This window comes from Microtus ochrogaster, chromosome 4 (assembly GCF_000317375.1).
Source record: "Microtus ochrogaster isolate Prairie Vole_2 chromosome 4, MicOch1.0, whole genome shotgun sequence".
In the NCBI taxonomy this organism is placed as follows: domain Eukaryota; kingdom Metazoa; phylum Chordata; class Mammalia; order Rodentia; family Cricetidae; genus Microtus; species Microtus ochrogaster.
Window position 1 is genome coordinate 71,864,373 of NC_022011.1, and position 18,969 is coordinate 71,883,341.

At 43.1% G+C, this 18,969-nt stretch overlaps 1 protein-coding gene across 1 annotated transcript in view; it reads right to left on the reverse strand.

Annotated features, from left to right (window-relative positions):
* Positions 1-18,969, reverse strand: part of Pla2r1 (phospholipase A2 receptor 1) — a 114,887-nt gene that overhangs the window by 13,147 nt on the left and 82,771 nt on the right. The window contains exons 14-22 of the mRNA XM_005346449.3: positions 17,869-17,953; positions 16,288-16,420; positions 15,717-15,752; positions 15,082-15,239; positions 11,978-12,042; positions 11,233-11,336; positions 8,711-8,847; positions 821-938; positions 34-164 (exon numbers count right to left, since the gene is read on the reverse strand). Of these exons, the coding sequence (XP_005346506.2) occupies positions 34-164; positions 821-938; positions 8,711-8,847; positions 11,233-11,336; positions 11,978-12,042; positions 15,082-15,239; positions 15,717-15,752; positions 16,288-16,420; positions 17,869-17,953 (967 nt within the window). The remainder of the gene's footprint in view (positions 1-33; positions 165-820; positions 939-8,710; positions 8,848-11,232; positions 11,337-11,977; positions 12,043-15,081; positions 15,240-15,716; positions 15,753-16,287; positions 16,421-17,868; positions 17,954-18,969) is intronic.

The following is an 18,969-nucleotide window of genomic DNA, read 5'->3' on the forward strand; positions in this document are numbered from 1 at the left end:
AAAAAAAAAAAAAAAAAAACCACCAAAACTTACATTTATGACATCAGATGGAGACCAGTTAGAATATACTACAGGCTTCCTATTCACCCACGTCTGGTGATTGTCACTTTTTAACCCTATCCACACATTCGTGGTCTGGCTGAAAAGGTTCATAGTAATGAAAGCTGGAAAATAGAAACACATTATCTAATAATGCCACATAAACCATTGGGTCGTCATCAAATGCTGCTCATAGACATCATTATATTTAAATGACAGCATTTTGAATCAAGTGTAGAAATTCCTTATTTTGCTCTCATTAAGGTAGCACAGCCTCTTTCGTTTTGGTTTCAGTTTAAATTGAACGAAATTAGCTGGGTAACTAACTTGAGATTTTATCAGATCATTAGCAAAACAATTTCCAGTGTTCACTTACTACTTTCTTTAAACCAACAAGGATTAATGGAGTATATTTAAAAAGAAGTATGTAAATGCCTAAGTTTCAACTTAAAATGTATAGGTGAACTCAAAATGATCTTTGAAAACCTTACCGTGCCATTGTAGTAGATATTCCCGAGAAATTACTTTAGCCATTCTAGAACACACATAAATAAATCCTCATTCTCTCCAGTTAAAGCCTCTAAAGTTAGCAGTTTCTCGGCAGGCTACCGACTCTCACAAATGTCGTGGTAGAAACCCTGGCGCTCAACCTGAAATCTCCTGTGACTTAGCAGTATACTGTTTTAAATGTTGATTTGTAAGCGAAAGTTTGGAGGTGACGTTTTGATTACTATTAGAATGATGGTGGCCATTTTGGCTTGGTGGAACCCTTGGACTCTACCTTGCTCCAGTTCACTTTCGATGGAGACCAGCGTCCCGCCCTTGTCGACGCAGAAGTCCTGAGCGCCTGCCCAGGTCTTCAGCTCGCGGGGGTCTTTGGGAATCCACACCTGGAAGCACTACGAACAACAACAACAACACAATGCGTTCATTCCTGCACTGTTCCATGCGAACGAAAGCAAGTCCCCAAAGGCACCGAAGGTCGGCCTTGGAAATGATAATTTTCTTAGGTAGAGAACTCATCAGCTATCTGCCTGCTCTGCAGGCATTAACGAAGCTGCTTCGGGGTGAAGAGCTATTTGTCTCATTCACGTGAGGCAGAGCAGAAGCAGGGATGTGTTTGTCATACGGAATAGTTCCCCTCCAAGGTTCCTGCAAGTGATTTATCCGGGAGCTGGGTGGCGGGCCCCCAAAAGAACAAAGAGTAAAAAGCAACCAACTACAGTCTAGTAGGCTCTTCTTGCTGATAAAACGTAAAGACGGTAAGAAAAGCTGAAGTAAAGCCATGAGGTAGAAAGAAGACCACAGCACTAACACTTCCGGACAGGGTTCACGGAAGTCAGGAGAGCCTTCGTGCAGGGACACTCCGTGCAGAAAGTGCTGGCAGTTTCTCTTTCCACTCAGTTGCCTCCTCAATGAACAGAGGCAGCCCTAGTCACTGGCAGGTGTGACCCCAGGATTGAGCCACAGAGAAAATTTCAAACTAACCCCAATTTACCTAGAAACTCACAGAAGAGAGCGCCACCTTTCCTGTCCTACTCTGGGATGGCGCTCTTCTCCCTCAGTCTCTAATTTCCCTTCCGTCAGCTGTCACCCCCTCCCAACAGCCAATCATCATTGCAGAAAAGCGGAGCCAGTCTTCTTTGGCACACAAGGATAATCCCTAAAAACCCATCCATGAGACAGAAGAATGGCCTGTGAAATGACTGTCGATTTCAAGTCACCAAGCAAGGCAGGAACCTTGGAGGGGAACTATTCCATTAAAATAGTATTCATGTATCTTTCCATTTTTATTTTCTCCAGTGTAAACTTTTTTGGGGGGTGAGGGACAAGGAAATCCAGTTAGAAGGCAGTTGAGATGGCTCAGTGGGAGAGCACTTGTCACACACTGTGATGACTGGGATTTGGATCCCCCACCCCAAACTCATGTAAAAAAAAGCCAGGTGACACTGGGGCTTTCCACTGTAATTCCAGCAATCAGGAGGTGGAGACGGGGATGGCTGGAACAAGCTAGCCAACACTGAGAGCCCGCCTCCATCTGTAAGGTGAAGAGCATTTGGGGTGATATCCGAGGAAGAAAACCAATGTTAATCTTGGACCTCCACACAAACGTAGACACACATACATGCAGCTATGTAATCATGTGTATTTATACACATACAAACACTTGTTCATACACTCTCATGATGCATGCATTTTAAAGATAAAGAAAAATCAGTGCAAATTACTAACCCCATAGAGGTATTCTACCCCATTTTTCTGGGTATGTAAACTTGTCTCACTCACTACAACATTGAACCAGAGTATTCATGTCCTCTGTCTGTGCGACATTAAACTGAATATGCCCAGAAGTGTCCACATTCTCCACCTTAACCTTGTAGACCTGTGCTCTATGACCTTGATCGGAACGTGCCCAGAGACGGGTCTATTATCTTTCCTTCTTAAACTATAACCTTAACTGAGCAAGCTCATGGGTGTCCATCTCACGGCGCTTCTCCAGAGGAGTCGAGATGGACTCTCGGCTAAGGTCACCACCCTTCCATGCCTTGAGGAGAGCAGTATTCGGGGGATAACCCCAGCACTCTCCTTAAATGTTGCAGGCAACAAGTCTTCCCACTGTCATCTCCTGCCGTGTTTCTGGTTTGGCACTCTCCAAGACACAACTCCTTGCAATCAGTCGCACAATGACGCTCTCGGACATTCTAGACTTTACACGGCACAATTTTCCCTCTCGTGGATATTGCGACAAAGTCTGGGGAAACTCTTAGTTATTCTTAGTTTGGGAAGAGTTGCCACTGGCGTACACAGACAGAGACTAGGACACTGCCAGATACTGCCGTGAGTGACCGTATGGTTTCCCACAACAAAGAACTATCTGACCCCAAATGTCAGTAGTGCCAGGGCCAATTTCCCCAAAACTCAGTTCTGATAATGTCGTTCTTTAGGGCTTCAGTTTACACACACTCACACACACACACACACACACACACACACACACACACACACAACTTTTAGGATTAAAAGCCAGAAACTGTGATGTAGCCCGAGTTACCGATCAAGAGAGGAGTGTGTTTCCAAGCCTCCTGTGTCCCTTTTTCTTGTGTGCTTCACAAAGAAACGGAATTGGCTTTACAGGAGCTTCATTTTTTTAACAACCACCCTTTTATCTGTTCCTTTTTATTCTGCTCCTTTCTTCTAATTACAAATCCCAATGAGCAGCACACACTAATTATTGAGAAGTCTTATCATTTAATGCGAGTTCGCCTTGGGTTCAGATAGTCACTAATGAACCATTCATAAACACCAGTGACTCTTGCTGGCTCAGTCTGCTCCACCCATCTCTCCAGGAAAGCTTCTCCCTTCACTACCTTCTGTGTTTCCTGCAGCCAAGATTTGTCAGTTTGACAGTGGAGGTATGGCTTCCTATTGTCACAGGCTTCTTTTCGAAATATACCATGTTTACTAATAAACTCGGAAACAACATCACTAATCAATAAGGCAGAAACGCTGAAGGAAAAATGGCCTCCTCGATTTTAACTTGTTTACCTTCTGACAAGTTTGCAAATTGTGTTCTAGTTATATGCGTCTCTGATCATAATTGTGAATTAAGGAGGCTCTATAATATTCCAAACGAGCTTGGAGTAATAAAATTTCTTTGTTCCAAAATAATTTATAGTCAACATTTGGCAATAAAATCTATAATATTTCCTTCAAATTTGGTCTTTTCTCAGTTTTCCACCTGTCATCGAACGTTGACGTCTGGAACTTTGTGAATATCCTTACTCTCTCCCCCTTCTCTGCCTTAGATGCTACTGAAGGAGCCATTGGCAGGGAACCAACACACACACACACACACACACACACACACACACACACGCGCGCGCGCACGCACACACAAAGGAGGGAGGCAAGGAGAAAAGAAAGAAGAGCTCCCTCTTAGCCCTGCTGACTTGTCCTTCCTAGGGTAACATCTTGTCAACCTCCCCAAATGTCATTAAGCTATATTATCACACATGGAGAAGATGATTTATGAATCATAAGAAAGGATGCTTAGCTTCCAGGTATCTTGGTTTTTAAAGCTCTAAAAATGCAATTAACTTGTCAGCTGAGTTTTTTTTAAGTAATAAAAATTAGTCTTTGGAAGAGTTGATGAAGAAGGGGGAAAGCTTAATGGCCTATCATGTATTGAAATTTGTTCTGAACTTATCCCCCACTTTTCTTGCTGTAGCTTTAAGAGTTAAGGGGAGTGTGGGGATGTGGTGGTGGTGGTGGGGGGGGAATGGCCCCACAGCGCTTGCTACTTCCCTCAGCCTCAATCCTTTCTTCTCTGGCTTCCAGACTGAGTAACCCATTAACAGCAGTCCCTTCTTATCCATGGTTTCACTTCATCCTTCCAAGCACTCAGTCAGAAGAGTGAAGGCATTGACAGAGGTAGGCTCTGCTTGTGGGCACGAGAGGGGAGGCAGTCCCTTAATTTTGTTATAAGACATCATTTTATTTTATCATTGCTTATTGTGATTCTTTCTCTCCTTTTAAGGATTTATTTATTTATGTATTTATACATGAGTAGGTTAGGGCAGGTGTCTGAGGAGGCCCCCTCCCCCCCAGTTAGAGTCAAATGCAGCTGTGAACTGCCCCCATGTAGGCACCGGGAGCTGAACTAGGGTCTACTTGCAGGAGCAGTACAGGCCCTTAACTGCTGAGGGAGCTCTGTAATCCTTATGGTTTCTTCTTTTTTTAGATTTATGTATTTATTATGTACACAACATTCTGCTTCCATGTATGCCCGCACGCCAGAAGAGGGCACCAGATCTCATTATAGATGGTTGTGAGCCACCATGTGGTTGCTGGGAATTGAACTCAGGACCTCTGGAAGAGCTGCCAGTGCTCTTAACCACTGAGCCATCTCTCTAGCCCCCCTTATGGTTTCTTCATCCACCTCATTTATAAATGGAAGATAGCTCTCAGAAGGACCCTCAGAAAGTCTTTCTCTACAGGTGGCTGCATTGAGAGGTGCTGTGGGCATTCAAGAAGTGAAGCTGAAGAAGTATTTATGAACTCCAGGCATCCCTCACAAAGGACCATGGGACCCTAGTCTCTGTTTCTCTGTCTGCCTACTCCCACCCCCACATATGCTCAAGATGCAAACACTTGCCTTTGGATTCTGTTTTAAATAAAATTTTGGGACAGGATATGATGGAGGAAGGTCATTGGCTAATAAAGAAACTGCTTGGCCCTGATAAGTTAGAACATAGGTGGGTGGAGTAAACAGAACAGAATGCTGGGAGGAAGAGGAAGTGAGCTCAGATGCCATGCTCCCCTCTCCCGGGCAGACGCGATGAAGCTCTGACCCAGGATGGACGTAGGCTAGAATCTTCCCGGTAAGTTGCTACACACATTAATAGAAATGGGCCAGGCAGTGTTTAAATGAATACAGTTTGTGTGTTGTTATTTCAGGGTATAAGCTAGCCAGGTGGCCAGGAGCTGGGCTGTGGGAAGAGGCCTACAGCTCTTACAACAAGGATAGGCATTTGTTGGTATCTGTCTGTAGCAACTAGCTCTGGGATGCACTTGTCCTAACAGCCTTAAGAAACAAACCGTCAAATGGTTGAAGTAAAAGTCAATCAGAATCTAAATCTGAGCCAAAATCACAGAGAAGAAAGATGTAGGGAAAGTATTCCTGACATGTGGTTTGAGGCTGTGTTCTTAGGTGTGATACCAAAAGCATAAGACCCAGAAGAAAAAGTAAATACACTGGACTTCATCAAAATTATAGACTTATGTGCATCAAAGGCCATTCTAATTATAAGGGAGAAACCATCATAATTGTTAGGGGTAAAATCTGATAGGAATTCATTACACATAATACTAGAAAGAATCTCTATAATTCATCAAGAAAAAAAAAACCCATTGACTTAATTAAAACGCAGACAAAGGATTTAATTAAATCCCCCCCCCAAAAGTCCATGAATGAAACCTCCCATTACATATGCAATTGTAAATTGTTTTCTGGGAAAACACATTTGTCAGTTAAATAACCAAACAGGAGCTTCCTGACTTAGCAATTGTGCCTCTAGGTTTTTCTCCAAGAGGAATGAACACTGGGACTTGGAAAAGTATACACTGATGTACATTGTAGCACTATTCTTTTTCCATTTCTGTGAAAAAATGCCAGTGGGATATCGATGGAGATTGCATCGACTCGGCAGATTGCTGCGGGTCGTGTTGATATTTTAATAATAGCAATTCTTTAAAAAATAAATCTAATACAACTTTTTAAAAAAGAATATGAGACTGGCGTGTGTGCGTGCATGTGTGCATGTGCATGTGTACATGTGCATGTGTGTGCATGTGTGTGTGTGTGCACGGGTGGATGCATGTGTTCTAGTTGGAGAGCCAGGCACCTGTCTTTTCAGAGGACAGCTTGGGTTTCACTCCTTGCCTTCCACCCTGCTTGAGACAGGATCTCTCTTGCTCACTGCTGTGTATGCAAATTAACTGGCCCATGAGCTTCCGGTGGTTTTCCCGCCTACACCTCCTAGGTAGAAGCACATGTGCTGGGATTAGAAGCATGTGTACTACTGTACCTGATGGTCCATGTGGTTTCTAGAGACCTGAACTCGGGGGTAAGTTTGTTTAACAAGACATGTTCTTTATACACGACGACAGAGGCTGAATTTTGACCTGACCCATATTTTCATAAAAGTCACACAATTGTGCGAGCCTCAGATTTCTCAGATGCAAAATCGGAACAATAACTGTCTATCTTAAAAATCAGATCAAATAAGAAATATTTATGAAGCCGCCCAGCCAAATCAGCCAAGAGGTGAGGGTACTCTAAGTATTCATGATGGGTGGCTGGAAGGCTGAGCAGAAGGTGGCCACATGCTGTACAGGAATAGTTCTGAGCCAGATATCTACCATCAACAGTTCAGCTGGGCCCCTTACAGAAGATTATCCCAGCAAGCTTTGCTGACCGTTTCCTCTCACTGGGAGGAAGAGGCTCGTGAGACCCTCACCTGAGGATGAGTTCATCTAGCTGCTTCATACCACCTGGTCTATGTGACACTGATCTAACTACATATGGCCGGGGAGGGGCTAGGGTATACAGGCAGGGGAAGGCTAGGGGAGGAAGCCTGACCATGTGGCCAGGTCGTCATCCCTGATAGGTAAAGACATAAGCAACCTTTTGCCTACACTCTGGAAGGAAGCCCAATAAACTGAATGGTTCTCCAGAGTCACTTTTGGTAGATTCATACCTTGGTTTGTCTTTGGGGCCTCAGGTATAGGGGTAAACAGTGTTTATATCTCCCACTAGGAAGGGGTTTTGGCAATACATATGCCACAGAATATACTCAGCCTTTAAAAGAAAAAAAAATCCTTTCACATGTCATAACATGGCTGAGACTTAAAGACATCCTACTAAGTGAGCCAGTTATAAAAGTATGGGCACTGCATGTCTCCATGTTCAGGATTCTAGCTCGGAGAGACATGAGATATAATGGGGGAGCCATTTATTTAGGATGCAGGATGTGATGGGGAAGAAGAATAGGGAGTTGTTACTCAATGAATATAGAGTTTGGTTCTGTAAGAAGAGAAAGGACCTGGAGATGCGTTGTACAACATACTGATGCTGAACACTGGCAAACCACACACTGAAAATGACTAAGGTAGAAAATTATATGGTAATTGTATTTCACCATATTTAAACTAGCCATATATAACTAATCATACGTGTGTGTGTGTGTGTGTGTGTGTGTGTGTGTGTGTGTGTACAGAATTCAGGTAACTCACTGCCTGAGTTAACAGTGGCAGCAAGATAGTGAAGAAGAATATGCCTGCGGTGTGACCGAACACTTAGATTTAAACCTGGCTGTCCACAATTAAAGAGCAATTTCAAGTTAGTGTATGGAATTATGACACCATTTCAGTTCTTAATTCTCTAAGAGTTAAGCAATTACAGTTTGGGATTCATTTAGTCACTTTCACCCAAAGCCTCTAAAGTTATTACAAAACCTAAGGAGTGGAGGCAAAGTCTCAGCCTCCCCGGACGGGCGCATCAGAGATCATAAACCTGGTTGACGGCGTCCCTGCTGGCAAGCTTTCACTCTGAAATTGAATTCGGCACCGAAGCATCAGCTCTATGAAGCTCAAGATGACATTGACCAAATTGCATTATTAGTTCATCAGTTTACAGGTGGGTAGAGTCCTGCGGCTTCTGGGCAGGGAAGAGGAGGAGGAACAGGATATGGGCTCTCTAAAGTTTACTTGCAGGGTGGATGAATTAGCACGCAGGTGTATACACACACACACACTGCAGACATGCACACACATCCTATCTAGTGACTCATACAGCACAAGGGACATCACTAGAAAAAAAACGCCTCCACAATCGGGGTGTGGGGGCACAGCTGCCTTGCACAAACCCTTTCTGTTCCCAAAGGGAAAGCTTCCGAAGTCATTCGAAAGGCGTGACAGTGGCAGCTCAGGTCCTGTGGCTAACTGGTGCTTCAAACAAGCAAGCAAGCAAGCAAGCAAGCAAGCAAGCAAGCAAGCAAGCAAGAAAACAAACATGCCCCCCCCCTCCCCAACCCCACTCTCACTTTGAATTACTTTTCAACTGGCATTCCACAAAAGAAAAACAAAGACGACGTTACAAGAAGGAATTTACCTTGTGGTTAAAATAAAGCCAGCCTTTGGGGCATGTCCCATGTGGCAAGGGTGGCTTCTTCTTCTCGATGACCCACATTTCCTCTCTCTTGCAAATGCTGGGCATAGAAACAGAACAGTCCTCAGTGCCCCAGAGCCCTGTGGGAGGAGACAGGTCAGAAAAGCTGTCGGAGCCAGGACAGCCCCTCCACAATCTTTATGGATCAATTTTCATGGCTGCTATGGTTTTTCATAATTTCATTTTTTGAACTCTGGAAACTGAACTAAACTACTAAGTACAAAGATCTCTAGTGACACCGCCCTGGGCAAGGTGCCATCTGAGTAATTAGAATGTAAAAATATAAAAAAAAATGTAAAAAAAGTTCACAAAAGTAAACAAATGCTATAATTGAAATAAGATTAATTTAAAGTCATATATATATTTGGCTTGGGAAGCAAAATAAGCCTTTAGGTTTTTAAGTATTCAGCTTCAGTACAGGGAAAATATTTCTAAGACAATAGATCATCATTTTTAAACTTTATAATACTTCTTCCAAAGATGCAGGATAAATATACCTAATGTAGATATCTAAATCCTAAAATGTTTGAGTGCTGACATGGTGTCTGGGAAGGCATTTCTAGTTTCAGATGTTTAGCCAGGAAACAGCTCGCTTGTAAAGCCCCTGTAAACATCCCCAACTTGCAAACATCAAAACACTTCCTATCTTACTCTTGTTGGATAAAAGACGCTCAGCCTACATAATACTGTAGAATGATTAAATTAGGAACTTCTCAAAAAGGAGGATTGCTCGGTCTTGACTCTTATATGAGGGAGACTCTTAAATGAACATGTCTTTTCTAAGACAGATCTCCAACCTCCCAGCCTCTTGCAAACCATCTTTTAGTTTAGAAGGGCTGCAGTTCCAGAGGAAAGTGACGGATGCCTGTTCGTATTGAGTAAAAAATGCCAGACAAAGAAGCTGTGTGCACAGCACAAGCCGGGTCTAGCTTTGTGTGTTAAAACAGGCATGAAAACCGTGAGTTTCAAAGGTGGGGCTGGGCTGTGGCTGTCAGTGCGGATCCTCAGCTGTTCTGGCAAAACAGTCCTTTCCGTAGGCTGTTGTGACACCTGCTGGCAAAACAGGCGGATTAGCTACAGTTTTCCCCTAACTCTGCAGAGGGCCGCCCACAGGGGAGCGCTTCTCCTCTCTCTCTATTTCTCTCCTGACCATATTAGTTATGAACATGGCTTTTTTTTTTTTAAAAAAAAAAAGAATGGCTCGTGTCAGTAGATGCTCAACTAAGCAGTACTATTCTCAGAACACAGAGAAGCCAGTCTTTAGTTTCGGGGTGCCATCGGATCTAACTTGCAAACAGATGCTCATCTCAGATGAGCAGTCATTAGTGCCAGAAATAATAAAATTGTAATGAACAATAAAAATAATAATAAAACAGTGAACTGTATGTAAATATTTTTTTTAAAAAAATGACTTATTTATTTTTAAGTGATTGGTGTCTTATCTACGTGTATGTCTGTGAGGGTATCAGATCTCTGGAACTGGAGATACAGACAGCTGTGAGCTGTCATGCAGTGCTGGGAATTGAACCCGGGTTCTCTGGAAGAGCAGCCACTGCTCTTACTTGGGTCCATCTTTCCAGCCCTGAACACAGGTTTTAATTATACGCGGGAAAACATTCATAGACTGCACAGAGTGAGCATTTACAAACAGGAAAGTAGAGATGGATGAAAAATAGCCTGTACACTGAGGTCTCACAGAGAACAGCATTTACAGAACATTTTTTCACTATATTGAGTCATTTTAATAATTTCACCTTTACAGTTATGGTAATTTCTCTGCACTTTCTACATTTAGTAGATTTTACTTTCCCTCTCACACCTTCTTTGATGCAGCTGCTTCCTGTATAGTTTAAATTCTACTCCCACTTCATTCTCAAGCTTTAGCATATTTCCTTGTAAAATTAATGAACAATTCTTCATTGTTTTGGGTAGGGACAAGAAACATCTATTTTGTTATATTTGAAAATGAGGTGCATGTTTGTCTTTAAAAAAGATTTCTTAATGTCATTATTGCACGTGTCTGAGCATTTTGATTGAATGCATGCATGTTTACCAGATGTGCGTCTGGTTCCAGAGGTGGTCAGAAGAGGACATTTGATCCCCTGAAATAACTGGAGTTACAGATGGCTGGGGGCCACCACGTGGGTGCTGGGAAGAGAAACCAGGTCTTCTGGAAGAGTAGCCCGTGTTCTTAGCCCCCGAGCCATTTCTCTAGACAGGAGCTCATGTCTGTAAGTCCCAGCAGGCTCACTTCAGGTTCTGCTGGCGTGCGAGGACTTAGCCATTTGCAAGTTATGGACAGGAATGTGACCACATGAATTTCGCAGGATGGGTGTTCATCCAGAACCCTGACAACTGAGGAGATTGCATGCCATCAACGGAAAACAAAAGTAAGCATTCGGAGGAGCCTGGCGGCCTCTAGAGGTGTCTGCAGCGCAACCCCAGACAAGAATAAGTGAAGTAACCTGTTACGGAAGAAATGAAGGCACACCGCTGGCTCTGGTTATCCGCTCTCTTCTCTCTTCCTCCGTCCCAGTCCTGGAATATCACAGGTGACCCATTATGCCAACTGCGGGAAAATTTTTAAAAATTAAAAAGATTTATTTTTTCATGCGTATGTCATGTCCTATCACTGTGTCTTTATATACTTATGCCACATGCATGCAGATCCTGTGGAGACCAGAAGGGGGTGTCAAGCTCCCTTGAGCTAGAGGGGTATGTGAGCTGTCCAGCGGATGCTGGAAACCAAATTCGGGAACAGAAGTGAGTGCTCTTTACCACTGAGCCATCTCTCCAGCCCCAGAAAAATTAAAACAAAATATTAAGGTCTCATTGGGCATGTTCAGTATGTGAGTCCATCCTTGTAGTACTGGGATACGGACTGAAAGTATAATAATTTACTCAATTTAATTAAGCACACGAAGCATTGTTCCTACAGCTAATCTGCATTGTGTGCACCAAAGTAAAGTATATGCTGCATTTTTTATCACATACACACACAAAATAAGGGAGGCAGATGCTTTCATAAGTGATGGGCACGCTTGTGGTGTAGACCGGTGATGGCTAAAACAGGCCTGCGCCTTTGGTTAGAGGAATGAAAACTTGTAAGTTAAAGGCTATTCAGCAAAGCGGTCACCAAAATCCAGTGCAAACACTATGCACATACAACTTGTCAACTAGTGTTAAATACAGATTAATCTTGGTTCATACTGAGTTGGATCACTGGCTCCTCCTTCTTCAATTCCAATCCACCAATTTACACCGTGCTTTGATAGCTATTAAAGGGAAGAAAAAGAAGTCAGCATTTGTTATTCTCGCTTACATTTTCACTATTAAGATCAATGAAGATGCTATTAGCTCTTTGTTTACTACGATTTTACCTGGCTACATAAGGAGGAGCAATGAAGGGCTAGTATCTAGAGCAAGCTTGCCATTGCAGCATTCTAAAACACTCTTGGTCCACCATGAAACAGAGTAGAAATGAACCACCGAAAGTATTTTCTGTTTCATTCAGCTTGAAAAGCCAAATTTCTAACTTTGTAAGAAGTCATAAAACATAAAAGAGAAGATGGACTCTTTTTCTGACTATAAATTAGTGGCATCTTCTCTCTGTGATTTATGGAAGCTCACTGCAGATGTCACATGTATTTGACAAACAAAGTACAAAGACATTAGCAGAATAAAGATTCCGAGTGTATGTATTAGTCTGGTAAGCTTTGAACAGTGTCAGCATCCAAAGAGAGAGACATGACATAGGACAAAATAATATGGCAGAATCCCAATGTCTGGCAGCTAGAAAATTACCCTTTATCCATTTTATTAATCTAAAGCCAATATCAATCACTCAGCCTAAGCACAGTGAAGTGGCAAATGCACACACATGTACACAGTGCACAACAGATGTATGCTGGACTTATGGCCTAGGAAATTGAAGCTCCCTCCTTAGCCGTTAAAGAGGAAGGGACAGAACGGATTTCACCGAGCCCTCTCACGTGCTGTGCTTTATGGTGTATTTTCTCCCTCTGTGTGTGCATTGAAATTCAAATTCATGTTTGTATGCCAAAAACCTGCTCATTTTAAGGCACTATGTATTTAAATTTGTACTCTTGTTTCATTTTGAGAAGGCTTGGGGATACATTTTAAGATATGTTATTTATTTCCATATGAATTTCAGGTCATCGTACAACAGAACGTGATAGCTTGCTAACATTCTAATTTTGAGATAAGTGTGCGTTTACTCCTTAAACAGCATGGCTGTCTGCCAGATCAGCAATTTGGGAATATCGCAAGGGGGAACTACTATAATTTGAGATCCCTGAGGAGTTGTTTCATGGACAACAACTAAATTCATGTACCACACGCTAAATTCAGATTTTCATTTTTAGACTTCAGAATGGCTCTGTTGAGGTTGACTGAGGGTACGGTGGGAAGACCACAACTTCATCCCATCTAGAGATGGCTTGTGAGTTGCCAGGTGGTGGTGGAGTACACATTTAAACCCAGCACTCAGAATCTGAGTTTGAGGCCAGACTAGTCTACAAAACCAGTTCTAGGACTGTTTCAGAGAGAAAGCCTGTCTTGAAAAACTGAGGAGATAGATAGATAGATAGATAGATAGATAGATAGATAGATAGATAGATAATGATAGACGGGCAGACAGACAGATAGGTATGTAGGTAGATAGGTAGACAGATAGGTAGATAGATTAGATAGATAGATAGATAGATAGATAGATAGATAGATAGATAGATAGATAGATAGGTAGGTAGATAGATTAGATGATAGATAGATAGACAGACAGACAGACAGACAGACAGATAGATAGGCAGATAGATAGATAGAGAAGGCTCATGGGCAACAGCAGTCAAAATAATGGACTGATTGCTCACTGTTCCAATTTAGGACCTTTAAAGAGAAATCATGACATTTACATCTTAACTAGCACATTTATTCCCACCTAAGTTAAGGTATGGTAATCTATAGAGCACCCCACAGTTGTGATGTATGTGGTAGAGAACATCATAGAACAAGCTGAAAGATGTTCAGGCAAAACAGCCTGGTGTGGAAAGATCTTAACATTACATGGAAGGCCACTTTCCAACGAGGTAGAAACACAAGCCAACAGCTCATCCACTGAGCTTTCTAAAGCAAAGGCAATCTGTCATCGTCCATGTTTTTTACCAAAGTGATCGAGGGCTTCGATTTATTGCAAGGGCTTAAAATGTCAAATTTTGAGAAGTAACGGATTTGATGCATAGTTTCAGAAGTGTTGATAAGCACAACTTAAAAGTAATAGTGAGTTGTCATTTTAAAAAGCAGATACTGTAGACCACAGTAAAAAGGAGGAGCCAGGTGTCTGGTTGGCGAGACATCCATGCCCAGTGACCCTTAAGTGCTTATGGCTTTTAATGCTTTCATCATTGATCAGAAAGAGAAGCTGGGCTGAAGAGAAACATTCAAAGCTCGCCCTGATAACACGCCATGGTCTGTTATCAAAGAGGGCGAGGAAACATAAGCATTCTTCAAAAGAAAAATCACTTTTTTCAGACTTGAAAAACCTTACCTAGCCTTCTTTCTCATATTAAGTTCTTCTATATTCCAAGTAAGTATTATCTTTGTCTTTCACAGTCCAAGTGACTATTCATCATAGGAGAGTGATATGAAAACTTTTGGACATTTATAGTGTGGGCGTGCCTCAAGATCATGTGACATGACCTCTAGAAGTTTGACCCCTCATCCTGGAATCAGTAAGTTTTGCATCGACCCACTCTGCAAGGAGTCTTGGGCACAAGGCTTCTTAACGGTGAGATGTTAATGCTTGCCATGAACACCACCACACTACTGGTGACAAAAGTACCACTCGTGGGCAGAAATAACATGGCCTGGAAATCTACAGCTAGGTCCCGCCAGACTAGATCTGTATACGTCTCCACCCTCCCTAGTATATGTTAAACTCCTAACTCACAAGATGACAGATTAGGAAGTAGGAGCCTCTGGTAAGTGATTAGATCAGGAGCGTGGAGCCCTCTGGAGCACAGACAGTGATGAGCAAATCTCACTACACAGAACTTGACTGACTTAAAACCGTTACTATTCCAGAACAAAGTGAGGCCAAGGGCCATAGCAACATAATAAACCTGTGTCTCCATTGTTTTCTACTAATCTGTAGAGTGGGAAGGAAAACAAAAACACAAACATGACTTTTACGAAAACTTAAATGAATGTGTGGAGCCAAATTTTAAAAATATCTCCTTCCCCAAGGACAGGAATAGGTGTAAACTATGAATTTCATGTAGTGATTTGTGTTCGGGTACCACTCTGATTTTGCTGAGGATGAACTCTTGCTCCTGAGCAGAATAAATTGAGAGGATATCACCCCGGAGCCAGCCGCAGAGAAACTCAAAGTCGTCCCACTGGGCAGGGTGGGTGTGGAAGAGGTACTCGGCATTCTGGTAGAAGAACCAGGGCGCATCTGCAAGGGAACCAGATGTGGACCTGTGTCAAGACTAGTGAGAGATAGAAGGCAGACACGAAGGGGCATGGGCTGTGATTGACACCCACAGTAAATTGTAATTTGGTCACTTGGCATTTTAAAGAAGGGTGTAAATACTGATGGACACATGCACACATGTGCACACACACATAAAATCTGCTTACTTCCTTAGTCTACCTCACTTGAGACCCCTCTGCTAGTTTTCAAAGGTCAGGGATAGATACATATCTTAAAATAATATGCCATGAAAATGGAGTTATGATGTTAATTTCAACCCTGCTTAATGAGCGTACTTATCACATGGGTTATGCCTTCTTGATCTGTTAAATTTGAACAAATCAGACCAGGTTGATATATAAGAAAACAAACCATATGGGAAGGATAGGACAATGCGGTATTGCTCCCCCCTCTGTGCTGTGTATTTAGAAGCTTGAGAATTGCCAGGTGGGCTCTTACCGTATTCGTACCAGTCTGGAAAAGTGGGTATCACACCTGCAGAGGGAAAGCAAAGCATTGCCACCGAGCCTTCTGCATAGGCGCAGTGTCTGAATGACCTCCCTCTAACCACACTGCTGCGATGCCACCTTAAAACGTAACTTTAAGGACAGACACTATACTGTGTAGACTCTGTGAGGACTTCCACCATGAAGGGGACTCTCCAGAGGGTCTAAAGAAAGGACATGGACACTTGCTGGTCACTCACTGTGCAAGGTGCTTCCATACATTGACCGTATAGGTGATGCTGTGTGCTTGTAACGTCAGGGTGGTATCTCTGTCACCTGTGCTTATGCCACCATGTCAGCTGGTGACCTTCATTCCTAATGAACAGCTCGGCACAGGGTACTGAGCTGTCTTCTCTCCTTTGCCTGTTATCCCTGCTTACTACACTGGAGTAGCTGGATCCATCAGGTGGGCTGTCGGCCGTGTGGCTCACGTCCCAGTGCTGAGATGTCGCATCTCTGTGACTATCATCTGAGAAACCGCTACACATTGTTAAAACTCAAATATACAGTAAAGATCTTAATACCTCTTGGGATTTTGCATATCCACTCGTGTTTGGAAGCACAGTCTGTGGGCAGCAATGTTTTGTTTGCCTTATACACAGCACAGTTTCTTGCAGCATCTTCAGAGTAAGTACTGTCTAGAAATGAAGACACAACCTGCAACGGATGAAGCTTGTTATTCCATACTGATGGTCCCCCAAAGGAGATCAGAAGATCAGCAAAAGCATCTGTGAACGCAAGTGCTAGGGCAGTGGTTCTCAACCTGTGGGTCGTGAACCCTTTGCAGGGTCCAATGACCCTTTCACTCAAGGCCATTGGAAAACACAGATATTCACATTGTGACTCATAGCAGTAGCGAAATTACAGTTATGAAGTGTCAGCAAAATAATGTTATGGTTGGGAGTCACCACAACATGAGGAACTCTGTTCAAGGGTTCGAGTGTTAGGAAGGTGGAGAACCACTGCTCTAGGGACTTCAGAGGGATCTTCAGAAACGTCTGCATGTCATTCCAGGGTTAGACCGTCCACATTTGTGACGACTAAGTCAATGGGTACTTAGCATTTTTTCTTTCTTCTCTCTCTCTCTCTCTTTCTCTCTCTCTCTCTCTCTCTCTCTCTCTCTCTCTCTCTCTCCTTCCTTTCCTTTTCTCTCTTTTTTTGTTTTACAAAGAAGCATGAGGGCTGGGGATATGAGGCAGCTGGTAAGGTGCTTACTGCACAAGCATAAAGACCCAAGCTCAGAATGCAGTTCCCATATTAATTTTTTAAAAAAAATTCAACATTGCAGCATGTGCCTGCTATCCCAGCACTGTGGAAGTGAAGATAAGAACCGTGGACCGTCTGGCCAGCCAGTGTAGCCCAATCGGCAAGTACCAGGTTTACTTGGAGGTCCTGTCTCAAAAAATATTGAGAGTGATTGAGGAAGACGCCAATATTGGCCACTGGCTTCCACACATGCGCAAACATGCACACGCGTGCACACATTTTTCTATTGTTTTCTCCAGAAGAAATCAGATGCTTGCTTCATTCTGAACTTGCGATGTGTGGTGGTTCAATGAAAATAGGCCCCATAGGCTCATAGAGGGGCACTATTAGGAGGTGTGGCCTTGTTGGAGTAGGTGTGGCTTTGTTGAAGGAAGTGTGTCAGTGGGGGTGGGTTTTGAGGTTTCAGAAATCCAAGCCAGGCCCAGTGTCTCTTTCTCTTCCTGCTGCTTGCCAATCCAGATACAGAACTCTCAGCTCCTTCTTTAGCACCATGTCTCCCTGCATGCTACCATGCTTTCTGCCATGATGATGATGGACTAACCCTCTGAACTATACGCCAACCCCAATTAAATGTTTTCCTTTATAAAAGCAGCTATTTTTCTGAATGGGAGGCAGTTTAGGGGAGCATTTTTGGAGATTTGGATTTCTTCTCAGGTCTTAGAACAGTACGGTCACCCTGGGTTTCCTAGGACCGTGATACAATCACTGTCACGGCAAAGACCTAATGTAGTTTGCCAGGGTGCTACAGCCACTTCCAGGCTCTCTTGGTTGTTTTACCAAGTGGGTCCAGGACCACCTGGCTTGACTTCATGTCCTGTGTGCAGTTTGAAAAGACTTACAGGCGTCCTGTCAGACCACTCCCAAGAACCTGCATTCAGGGGATTCCTTTTATTGAATCCAATCCAGAACTGCCTTTCTTCTGTCCTAAAAAGAGAAGAAATAAGAGTGCTGTCTTTCCAATTTCATTCCTGACATAGATGAAAGGTTCTAAGATATGAAAAAACACTCACGTGAACAGGAAAGAGCTGATGCTAAGTGGCAGGATTGGGCAGGTTGGCATAAATGGGTCAAACATTGTTTTATATGTAAAAACCTGTGCTATAAAATGAGGGGAGACATCTAGACTCACGCACTCCTGTGTGGCTTGCTCCAGGCTCATGCACAATGAGGAGCGAGATGGTTTGAATGAAAATGGACCCCAAAGGCCCATAGGGAGTGTCGCTGTTAGGAGGTATGGCCTTGGAGTAGGTGTGGCCTTGATGGAGGAACTATGTCACTAGGGGTGGACTTGGAGGCTTCAGAAGCTAAAGCCAGGCCCAGTGTCTCACTCTCTTCCTGCTGCCTGCCAATGCAGATGTAGAATTCTCAGCTAATTCTCTAGGACCATATCCGCCTGCATGTCACTAATGATAATGGACTAAAAAGCTCTGAACTGTAAGCCAGCCCTATTAACTGATTTACTTTATAAGAGTTATGGTGATCATGGTGTGCCTTCATTGTAATAGAAACCCTAACTAAGACAGGGAGAAGAATAGATCTATACTGAGAACATGAGCCTCTTACAAGAATGGAAATGTCTTCCAATCAGGTCATGAGCACACGAAAACAATCTGCTAGGAAATCCCAGAGCACAGTCTCTCTGGATGACTTTAACTGCTGTACTATTTACTACTTCGTTCTGCTTTCTGTGCTATTTTACTATGGTTCGATGTGTGGCTCTTCTATCAACTGTTTGAGTATTTTCTGCAACTTGATCCCTGTCATCCCCATGTAATAAAAGCTACACAGAAGGTTCGTATTCTTTCTTTTCCCAGTCTCCAACATAAAGAACTCTGTGGCAAATCATCCTGGGCCATGGTAGATTAACTTGGGCAGTCACCACTGGTTTAGACTTGGCAAGAAGCTTCCCAGAGAACCATCGTCCCTTCTATCAGGCAGAG